At 44.5% G+C, this 12,258-nt stretch overlaps 1 protein-coding gene across 11 annotated transcripts in view; it reads right to left on the reverse strand.

Moving 5' to 3' along the window:
* The window catches only part of CFAP20DC (CFAP20 domain containing), a 512,401-nt gene that overhangs the window by 212,070 nt on the left and 288,073 nt on the right, over positions 1 to 12,258 (reverse strand). For all 11 annotated transcript variants that reach the window (XR_008844939.1, XM_056524504.1, XM_056524505.1 and 8 more), the window contains one exon: positions 2,171 to 2,481. Coding sequence is in view for 10 of the 11 variants with exons in the window: in XM_056524504.1 (XP_056380479.1) it covers positions 2,171 to 2,481 (311 nt within the window). In the remaining variant the exon portion in view is untranslated. The remainder of the gene's footprint in view (positions 1 to 2,170; positions 2,482 to 12,258) is intronic.

Consider the following 12,258-nt stretch of genomic DNA (forward strand, 5'->3'; position numbering starts at 1 on the left):
GCTCTGTGACAATGTAGAAGCAGAAGACTGCAGGCTGGGTACATTTATACCATAGATGCAGAGAATGAAGCTGATATGAGGCCCTGGAGAGAGGGCACCGTCCTGGTTAGTCCTGTCACCTTTGCTTGTGGTTGGTAAGAACCTATGCAGGACTTCTCCATAGAAATTGCACAGTTTTGAATAAGGGTTGAGAAAGGATCCAGGGGTCACAGAAAGTGTGTAGAATGGAAAGAAGTATCAGGCTTTTTGTCTAGCAAAACCTAGCACCATAATGAGGGCCCATTTTGACGTTTGCAATGGTTCCCTTGTCTTTAACGGGGTACTCCACTTCTAGACATTCTATCCCCTATCCAGAGGCGGGACCCCCGCGATCTCGGCTGCGGCACCACAGACATCCGGTGCATGGAGCGAACTTCATTCCGTGCCGGATGACTGGCGATGCAGGGTGGAGGCTCATGATGTCACGGCCACGCCCGCTTGTGATGTCATGGCCACACCCCTCAATGTAAGTCTATGGGGAGGGGGCGTGACGGCCGTCACGCCCCCATAGACTTACATTGAGGAGCATTGCCGTGATTTCACGAGCCACGTGAGATCACGGAGGTCCCCAGCGGCAGCCCCCCGCGATCAGACAACTTATCTCCTATCCTTTGGATAGGGGATAAGATGTCTAGGGGCAGAGTACCCCTTTAATGTATGCCAGTGTTTATACAGGTCATGAAAATACAAGATGGCTTCTAATATTCTTTATAATTTGTAATAGGAGGTACATTATTCCATATAATAAAAAGTTTCATTGTTGCAGCAACTCTTTTGGAAGAGTAAGGGTATGTTCCCACTAAGGAAATTCAGTGAGGAATTTTCTACCTGAATTTCCACAGTGGATCCGCACCATTCACAATGCCCTAGTACCAGCACTTATGTCCGTGGCAGTTTACCGTGCCATAAAAAAAAAAAGAACTTTTCTGTCGGATTCTGATGGAAGATTCAACACATTCAATCTTCTGCTGGAATCCAATTCCTCTTCAGAAGTTCTTCTATGGGACATTGAGATAAATGGGTGGCTACTGCAAGTGAAATCCGCACAGAATTTCCATAGTGTGAATGAGCTCTAAGGCTAAGTTCACAGTACAAAATTTCTAAACGGAGAAACTCTGGAGCAGCAGCCTTCCATTGTAATTTTCATTCTTTTAGCGGATTCTGTAATTGCATTACCCTCTATGGAGACAGCGCATGCCTAAGCGGTCCTAGTGCTACTTGATTTATTCGGTGCCCACAGTAGACAGAATTTCCACCAGAATATCAAAGCAAAGGTTTTGTAGTGTGAATGGGGAAATCTTTCCACCTTAAAGGGGTACTCCGTCCCTAGACATCTTATCCCCTATCCAAAGCATAGGGGATAAGATGTCTGATCGCTGGGGTCCAACCGCTGGGGACCCTCGCAATCTTGGCTGCGGCACCCCAGACATCCAGTGCACGGAGCAAACTTTGCTTCGTGCCGGATGACTGGCGATGTGGGGCAGAGGATCGTGATGTCACGACCACGAACCGCTTGTGATGTCACGGCCACGCCCTCTCAATGCACGTCTATTGTAGGGAGAGTGGCATCCGCCACGCCCCTCCCATACACTTGCATTGAGGGGGCGTGGCCGCGACATCGCAAGCCTCTTGCGCTGCATCCAACGCTCTAAACGAACGCCAGGTGCAGCAGGGAGATTGCAGGAGTCCCAATCGGCGGGACCCCTGCGATCAGACATCTTATCTCCTATCCTTAGGTACAGTTTGTATTATCATGCTCTGTGGTGTTAGGTTTTGCACACAACTTTATAATATAAACTGCAGCTTCTGAATAACCTTTTCTTTGTAAAAGGGAGCACTTCTTGTCAGATAGTGGTGACATAGAGGGAGAAACTTTCTACAAACGTGATGTGTGACAGGCTGCTTCTACAAGAAGAGATGTGTTGTGCCTACGAAGCCTCGCTCATAGCTCTATAATCACTAGAAGGTGATATTTATACAAATATTATTTCCATACCTGTCAATGCGAAATGTTATCATTATTTTTGCACTGATAAGTATCATACCAAGAACAAACATATATCCTGCTGCAGATCGTTGCACAAAAGCAGAAATGACCTTTTCTGATTGGCACTTTATAAGTGAATATTACCTCAATGCTGTTGTCACTTCCATAGAAATCATCTTCCATCCGTGCCCCGCGTCTGTCATGTTCCAAGCCTTCCAGAGAGACTGTATCCCTGTCAAATGACTGACCCTGAAGTTTCCCATGATGCACTGAGCCAGACATTGAAGAGAAACTGAAAATGTTGTCGGGGTCCCCGGGGGTCCTTTCTTCAGGATAGACCGTGTCAGTTTCGCTGTTACCTGCCAACTGCTCACATAAATTGCCGATGTATGTTTGATGTAGAGTGTCAGACAGTTTGGATACATCTTGGAAACTGTCAGGAAAAATCCAGTCATCTAGAAAATAAAATACATGAGAGTGATAATATGTCATGGGAGACTGTGCCGAAAATTAGACATTATTATTATTATATTTACAACTTAATTTTATAACGGCAGAGCATTATAGATAGACAGTGATGTCCCTGTGTAAATCAGAAAGGTATTATCGAGTTATCATAAACACTGAACATCTATGGTTGCACACAAATTTGGGGACAATTCCTCTATGTAGATAAATAAATATGCTTTCCGGTGGAAAACAATTTTTTTCAGATCAACTGGTGCCAGAAAGTCAAAGAGATTTGTAAATTACTTCTATTAAAAAATCTAAATCCTTCAGTACTTATCAGCTGCTTTATACTACAGAGGAAGTTGAGTTGTTCTTATTTGCCTGACCACAGTGCTCTCTGCTGACACCTCTGTCCATGTCAGGAACTGTACTGAGCAGGAAAGGTTTTCCAAGGTGATTTGCTCCTGCTCTGGACAGTTCCTGACACAGATAGAGGCGTCAGCAGAGAGCAATGTGGTCAGGCAGATAAGAACAACTCAACTTCCTCTGTAGTATACAGCAGCTGATAACTACTTGATGGATTAAAACAATTTGAATAAATGTCATTTACAGATCTGTTTAACTTTCTGGAGCCAGTTGATATCATTTTTTTTTTATTTCCATTGGAGTACCGCTTTAATTCAAGGAACCTATCTACAAGGGGAAGATTCAGCTAAAAATCTATATCAAACTCCCAACACAGAAGAACTTACCACCTGTCCAATTTAATTTTTGCATGTCTTGTAGGAGAGAAGACTGTGACCCTTGTGCTGTTTTAACTTTTTCCTGTTTGCTACCTTTTTCATCTGATGAGGATGGGTAACAGTAATTTAAGTGTTCTTCTTTCTGTGCCCCCCTAGCCTAGCAGTTGCAAGGGCTGCCTTAACCCGTACAGGACCTAGGGCGTATGCATACGCCTTCTGTACCTGGGTCTTAAGGACCCAGGGCATACAGGTACGCCTGTGGGAATTTTGGTCCCTGCCGTGCACCGGGCAGGGATTGGACTGGGGTGACTGCTGATATCAATCAGCAGGCACCCCGCACAAATGCCGAGGGGGGTCATCAGACCCCCCCATGTTGGCGATCGGCGCAAATCGCAAGTGGAATCACAGTTGCGATTTGCGCAATTCCGGGTCTTACGGGTCACGTGTGACCCGATGACCCGGAGATACAAGGTGATCGGGGGTGTAGAATATACCCCCTATCACCTACTGTATCTATGGGTAGGTGGCGATTTCGCCACCCCCACAGGAGAGCTGCTATTGGCTGGACGTTCATCCAGCCAATAGCAGCCGGCAGAGGAGGGGTTAAATGGAATCCTCTGCAGCGCTGACCGTTAGCTGGGTTCAGTCAGCAGTCAGAGCTGCAAGAGGAGCCAGGGACCCCCCCCCCCCCCCCCTGCACCCATCGGATCACCTCAGGAGACCCGAAGATCCCCTAGATCAGGGACAGAATCCACCAGAGGGAAAGGTAGGGAAATCCATGTAGTAAAGTAAACCCCCCCCCCTGACCCCCTAATAGGGCTCAAGAGTACGCCACATTTTTTTAGCATGACCCGGGCCCTATTAGGGGTTCAGGGTGCTGCGATTTGCCCCCCCCCCCCCTTTTTTTTGTTCGCAGCGGGTTTTTCTTTTTTTGCCCATATAACGGTGTGTGATTTCTAATCACACACCGTTATACATAGTTACACCAAGCACTCACTACACACTCCCCCGCCACCACCCCCCCTCCACCGTAGATAAAAGGCGATGGCTCGCCGGGCATTTTCGGCAGCAGAGGCATACGCCTTACTTGCCTCCGAATCCAAATCTGCCAGTGAGGACGAGGAAGATCCAACATTCCTGTGTTCTTCCTTGTCCTCCTCATCATCTAGTAGTGATGCTGAGCCCCCCAGAAGGCGACAGAGACACCGCCAAGTGAGGCCCCATGAAAGTGCCCCAGTGGCTGGCACTAGTGCGAGTGGTGATGCCGCTCGTACTAGGAGTCCGACCCCCCAGGCGATTTTACCAGAGCTCCCTTCCGGTGAACCTATCTGGAGACCCCCAGAGGGTTATCAGCCACCGATTCCGGAGTTTGTTGGTGACTCCGGAATCCGGATTGACACGGCTGGGTTCACTGAATTTGACTATTTCAGTAATTTTTTCAGTGACCGCTTGGTCAATCTAATGGTGGAGCAGACAAATCTGTACGCCAGGCAGTTCATCGCCCACCACTCAGATTCTTTTTTGGCCAGGTCAAATGAATGGTATGCCATCAGTGCAGCAGAAATGAGGACATTTTGGGGCCTCTTGCTGCATATGGGCCTGGTCAAAAAGCCCAGTGTCAGGCAGTACTGGAGCGGGGACATCCTATACCAGACCCCGCTGTACAGTATGGCCATGACACGTAAGCGGTTCAAGGCTATTTGGAAATGCCTTCATTATGCAGATAATGAGGCATGTCCACCCCGAGGTGATCCCACCTATGACCGGCTTTACAAAGAGAGGCTGGTCATCGATCACTTTGGGGCCAAATTTTTGTACCACTTAGGGAGCTCCCGGTTGAGTCTCTTATCAGTTTTAAGGGGAGACTCATCTTCCGCCAGTATATTCCCTCGAAGCGGGCGTGGTATGGCGTGAAGCTCTATAAACTTTGTGAGAGTACCTCCGGGTACACTCTCAAGTTTAGAGTGTATGAGGGACGAGATTCCCGTATTGAACCCCCAGATTGTTCCCCCACTCTGGGTGTTAGCGGGAAAATCATTTGGGATCTTATGCACCATTGCTGGATAAGGGTTACCACGTGTACGTGGACAACTTTTATACCAGCATTCCTCTGTTCACATCCCTTGCCACCAGATCCACGTCCGCTTGTGGGACCGTGCGGAGAAACCAGAGAGGCCTCCCTCTAAATTAGATCCAGACACCTATTCCCAAGGGTGAGTCCCGTGCCCTTACCTATGAAAACCTGTTGCTCGTCAAGTATAAGGATAAGAGGGATGTCCTTATTTATGCTGACCACTATTCATGCTAACGGCAGCTCACCTGTCCCTGTGCGAGGTACCACAACAACGGTCCTCAAGCCTGATTGTATTCTGGACTACAATCAGTATATGGGGGAGTTGATCTTTCTGATCAAGTCCTCAAGCCATACATGGCCATGCGGAAAACTTGTGTATGGTACAAAAAAGTTGCGGTCTACATGGTACAGGTTGCCATGTACAACTCTTTTGTACTGTACCAGAACGCTGGCAACACAGGGACATACCTCCAGTTCCAAGAAGAAGTCCTAAAGGTCCTGATCTTTGCTGACCGGGAAAGAGCAGGCCGGACTTCCCAAGAAACTGGAGTTATAGGTGCCAGGATTGTCCCAGGCCAATACTTTCCAGGTGAAGTCCCCCGCACTGGAAAGAAGGGACGATCCCAGAAAAAATGTAGAGTGTGTCAATGGAGGGGGATTCGGAAGGACACCACCTATCAATGTGACACTTGCCCCGATCATTCGGGCCTCTGCATTAAGGATTGCTTCAGGGAGTATCACACTTCCATGGAGTACTAAATTTTCCCTTTTCATTTTAATTTTCCATAATTTGACCCCAATGTACCAAGTCCAGAGTACATTCCAAATTTTAACCAAATAAACCAGTAAATTGCCCCAAAAAACTATTTCATAAAAAAAAAAAAAAAAAAAAAAAAAAACTCATAAGACCTCTGGGGGTATTAAAAAAAACAGGTCATGGGTCACTGAGTCACTATCATCCGTGACTTTTTATGTTGCCTCAAATACGCAGCGCTCTCTCTCCACCTGAGTGGGGTGCGTATTTGAGGCAACAGGTTAGGGACGGCCACACACATCACATTCCCCGAATGATGATTCAGAGCATAGGGTTTGGGGTGGGCATATTTTTTAGTTTTGGCTATGCTCTGGGTCATTATTCTGGGAACATAACCTGTTTTATCCTTTTATGTCCCACTGTACCCCTTGTTAGTTATTAGTGTACCCCATGTAATGCCCCTTGAGGGGGGGTCCCACTGTTCTGGCTCCATAGGCAGCTGTCTAGAAGCCAAGCCCCTGACTGCCCTCCTGCTCCTCCGTGACCAGTAAGCAGAGCCGATCTACGCCCAGATATGAGGTATGTCCTTTCTCCAAAGAAATGTACTTACAAATAAATTTTTTTTTTGCTGTTCTGCCACTAAATGTGACATGCCCCCACCCATTTCAGCAAAATGTGACTCCTTCTCTTCTGAGCATTGTAATGCGCCAGCAGAGCCCTTGACGTCCACACATGGGGTATTTCCATACTTGGAAGAGATGGGGTTACACATTTTGGGGAAAATTTTAGGAAAAACAGCATTTTAGTAAAAAAAAAATTTTAATCTACACATTCAAAGTCGTCAAACACCTGTGGGGTGTTATGGCTCACTGTACCCCTTGTTACGTTCCTTGAGGGGTGTAGTTTCCAAAATAGTAGGCCATGTGTTTTTTTTTTTTTTTTTTGCTGTTCTGGCACCATAGGGGCTTCCTAAATGGGGCATGCCCCCCCCCCATTTCTGCAAAATTTGCAAATGTGACTCCTTCTCTTCTGAGCATTGTAATGCATCTGCAGTGCACTCTACGTCCACACATAGGGTATTTCCATACTCAGAAGAGATAGGGTTACAAATTTTAGGGGGCATTTTCTCCTATTACCCCTTGTAAAAAAAAAAAGTAAAATTTCGGGTGAAACCAGCATTTTAGTAAAAAAAATTAAAAAAATTCATTTACACATCCAACTTTAACGAAAAGTCGTGAAACACCTGTGGGGTGTTAAGGCTCACTGTACCCCTTGTTACGTTTCTTGAGGGGTGTAGTTTCCAAAATAGTATGCCATGTGGGTTATTTTTTGCTGTCCTGGCACCATAGGGGCTTCCTAAATGGGACATGCCCCCCCAAAACCATTTCAGCAAAATTTGATTTGCAAAAGCCAAATATGACTCCTTCTCTTCTGAGCATTGTAGTGCGCCAGCAGAGCACTTGACATCCACATATGTGGTGTTTCCATACTCAGAAGAGATGGGGTTACATATTTTGGGGGGCATTTTCTCCTATTACCCCTTGTAAAAATGTAAAATTTGGGGGAAAACTAGCAATTTAGTGAAAAAATAAAAAAATTCATTTACACATCCAATTTAACGAAAAGTCGTGAAACACCTGTGGGGTGTTTAGGCTCACTGTACCTCTGGTTACGTTCCTTGAGGGGTGTAGTTTCCAAAATAGTATGCCATGTGTTTTTTTTTTTTTTTGCTGTCCTGGTACCATAGGGGCTTCCTAAATGGGACATGCCCCCCAAAACCATTTCAGCAAAATGTGATTTGCAAAAGCCAAATATGACTCCTTCTCTTCTGAGCATTGTAGTGCGCCAGCAGAGCACTTGAAATCCACATATGTGGTTTTTCCATACTCAGAAGAGATGGGGTTACACATTTTGAGGGGCATTTTCTCCTATTAACCCTTGTAAAAATAAAAAATTTGGGGGAACTAGCATTTTAGTGGAAAAAAAATAATTTACACATCCAACTTTAACGAAAAGTGGGGAAACCCCTTTGGGTGGTTTTAAGGCTCACTGGACCCCTTGTTACATTCCTTGAGGGGTGTTGGTTCCAAAATAGTATGCCATGTGTTTTTTTTTTTGCTGTTCTGGCACCATAGGGGTTTCCTAAATGCAACATGCCCCCCCAAAACCATTTCAGAAAAACTCACTCTCCAAAATCCCTCTGTCGCTCCTTCCCTTCTGAGCCCTCTAGTATACCCGCCGAACACTTGACATACACATGAGGTATTTCCTTACTCGAGAGAAATTGGGTTACACATTTTAGGAAGATTTCTCTCCTTTTACCCCTTGTAAAAATTAAAAAACTGGGTCTACAAGAACATGCCAGTGTAAAAAATTTAAATTTTGAATTTTCACCTTCAATTTGCTGCTTTTCCTGTGAAACACCTAAAGGGTTAACAAACCTTTAGAATGTTGCTTTGAATATTTTGAGGGGTGCAGTTTTTATATTGGGGTCATTTGTGGGGCATTTCTAATATGAAGCCCCTTCAAATCCACTTCAAAACAGAACTGGTCCCTAAAAAATTTCGATTTTGAAAATTTTGTGAAAAATTGCTGCTATACTTTGAAGCCCTCTGATGTCTTCCAAAAGTAAAAACATGTCAACTTTATGATGCAATCATAAAGTAGACATGTTGTATATGTGAATCAATATATAATTTATTTGGAATATTCATTTTCCTTATAAGCAGAGAGCTTCAAATAAAAAAAAATGTTAAATTTTCAAATTTTTCATCAAATTTTGGAATTTTTCACCAAGAAACAATGCAAGTATCGACAAAATTTTACAAAAGCCTCCCAGAGTTATTAATGCTTAAAGTCAAAGTGGTCAGATGTTCAAAAAATGGCCGGGTCCTACAGTGAAAATTGGCTGGGTCCTTAAGGGGTCAAAGGAAAACTGTCAGATATTTTCTCCCGCACTATCCACAGTACTGGTGGATAGTATTTGAGATGCTGATTAAAACTAGCCCTACCTTACCCGGATTCGCCCGGCCATTCACCCACAATTGTAGTTTTATTCTATGTGTATATCTTGCTGTAACTGGCACGGGCGGGGCTTCTGCAGGTTAACTAACACTGACGTCAGCGCCGCTTATGAATATTCATCCCCCCTCCCTCCAGCTCTCCCTCTCTTCGCTGCTCCTAACTGGAGGGAGGAGGGATGAATACTCATAAGCGGCGCTGACGTCAGTGCAAATATGACGTCTGCGGGAAATATGAATAAGTGATGTGAATTCTATTCACATCACTGGCCGGCCGGAGTATAGTGCAGAGATGCGAGTGCAGGAGAAAGCAGCTCCATCTCTGCAATGGAAAGGACAATCACATCGGGTGTCAGGAGTGATATCTGCTGTGATCTGTCTGTTAGTACAGGTACTACAGCTCCCATCATGGAACAGTCTGTTCCATGCTGGGAGTAGTAGTAATACCTAAAAAATTTAAAAAGTAGAGAAAATAAAGTGAAACACACATACACACACACTTTATTAAACACAATATTAAAATACATTACCATATTTTCCAGCATATAAGACGACTGGGAATATGAGATGACTCCCAACTTTTACAGTTAAAATATAGAATATGGGATATACTCGCCGTATAAGACTACCCCTCTACTGCCATATGGTACCTTACCATTGTTTCCCTACACTAGGCTGTCAGCATAGTTCCCCCAGACTAGGTAGGCAGCATAGTTCCCCCCACATTAGGTTGCCAGCATAGTTCCCCCACATTAGGTTGGCAGTATTGTTCCCCCCACATTAGGTTGTCAGCATAGTTACCCCACTTAGGTTGGCAGCATAGTTCCCCCACATTAGGTTGTCAGCATAGTTCCCTCCACATTAGGTTGTCAGAATAGTTCCCGCACATTAGGTTGGCAGTATAGTTACCCCACTTATGTTGGAGCATAGTTCCCCCACATTAGGTTGGCAGTATAGTTCCCCCACATTAGGCTGGCATTATAGTTCCCCCCACATTAGCAGTATAGTTTCCCTCACATCAGGTTGTAGTTCCCCCACATTCGGTTGGCAGTATAGTTCCCCCACATTAAGTTGTAGTTCCCCCACATTTTAGTTAGGCAGTATGGTAAAATCTGATGTCTCTTTGAGAATGCCTTTGCAGCGATACCTGTTGGTCAGGTGTAGGGGCTCCTACTCACAATGTGTCAACTGCGACTACATGAAGAAAGGCTCTTCCTTCGTTCACCCACATTCTAGTAAAAACTATCAAATAAATAATTACTTAACTTGTACATCAGATTATGTGATTTATGTCTTGATGTGCCCATGTGGTCTCCTCTATGTAGGGGAGACCACATTGGACTTCAAGACCTGGATGAACCAACACCGGTATAGTATCCAGAAACGGCATACAGACCTACCGATAGCAAAACATTTTGTAGAGGCCCAACACCTTGAGAGGGATCTGAAATTTAGTCCCTGCCACCTGCTCCAGGCTCTCGCACTGCTGGCCCAGCCGGCCGACAGGGCGAGCTGCATAACCAGGATAGGAGCAGGAGGACGGCTCTGCTCGGGGGCCCGGGCCAGCTCGGGCCCCAGGAAATTGCTTGGTTTGCCTGGCCTGTAGCGACAGGCCTGAATAAACTGGTCATATTATAAAGGGCATTTATCCAGTTACAGGCAATGACAGGTATCAAATATTCAGTTGAAGAGCATAAAATAAACATGTAGCTACATTACCAATGGATACTGCTAGACTGGCAGTATAGCTGTACCTAGCATCGTCAATACCTAACTTTACCTTACCAATCTCCTATCACCATATCAGCACACTTGCATTGACTTGAAAAAATTGGACCAAATGGCAACTCTCCCCAACTACAAAAAAATACAAAAAGCAAAACAGATATAGAACAAAGAGTCACACCCTTCTCCAGGCAGAGCTATATGATCACCAACCGTATATCCCCCGGATCCAGACAGCAGCCATCCTGAAGAGAAGGAAGCGCCATCATAGACCTCTGTAAATTTATGGATTTTTGGTAAATTAGGGAAACTCAGACTTTTTTTTTTTGGGCTACTGTATTATACATATTAATGATGTCCCCATCCTCGGCTCCTCTCTGACACCCGCAATTATTCATGGCAGCAAATCTAAATGCCCAAAAAGATAAAATAAATGGGGCTAAAAAGGGGCTAAAAAAGGAAAGTAAAAATAAAAAAAATTATGATATAGATCGAAAACTAGAAAAAAAAATTATGAAATGCACTCCTTATTCATTTTTAATATTGAGCGCTGAATTTTCTGGTCCCTGCCAGCTCCCGAAAATTGAAAGACAAAAAACCCCCAAAAACTGTTAATGTTAATTTTTAAACAGGGATAAATTTATGTGGGCGGGCAGGGACCTAAAAATGTAGCCGACAATAATAAACATGTAGAAAAAGGCCATTTAAATGCAAAAATAATATAATTTTTTTATAATTAATTTAGATTTTTTTTTATTAGTAACATATTTTTAGATTGTGTTTAATAAAGTGTGTGTGTATTTCACTTTTTTTCTCTATTTTTTTAATTTTTTAGGTAGTACTTCTACTCCCAGCATGTAACAGACTGTTCCATGATGGGAGCTGTAGTACCTGTACTAATAGACAGATCGCTCCGGGTGTCACTCCTGATACCCAATGTGATTGTCCTTTCTATTGCAGAGATGAAGCGCCTTTCTCCTGCGCTCGCATCTCTGCACTATACTCTGTCCGGCCAGTGATGTGAATAGAATTCATATTACTTATTCATATTTCCCACAGAGAGCTGTGATTGGACAGATGGAACCAGCTAATCACAGCTCTCTGCAGAAAATATGATATACTCATACTACAGTGGGACCAGAGAAGAGAGGCCGGCCGCCTGCATCTATACATTATACAGGACGATCGCATCGGGTGTCAGAAGTGACACCCGCTGCGATCTGTCTCTTAATGCAGATACTACAGTTCCCAGCATGAAGCAGAATGTGCTCCATGTTGAGAGCAGTAGTACCTGAAGTTAAGGACAGATCACAGCAGGTGTAACTCCTGACACCCGCTGCGATCGTTCTATCTATTGCAGAGATGCGAGCGCAGGAGAAAGCCGCTCTCATCTATACATTATACAGGACGATCGCAGGGGTGTCGCTAATTAAGAATTTCGTTATTTCGAATTAAGTCAAAGTTCG

The sequence above is a fragment of the Hyla sarda genome, chromosome 6, assembly GCF_029499605.1.
Source record: "Hyla sarda isolate aHylSar1 chromosome 6, aHylSar1.hap1, whole genome shotgun sequence".
NCBI classification, from domain to species: Eukaryota; Metazoa; Chordata; class Amphibia; order Anura; family Hylidae; genus Hyla; species Hyla sarda.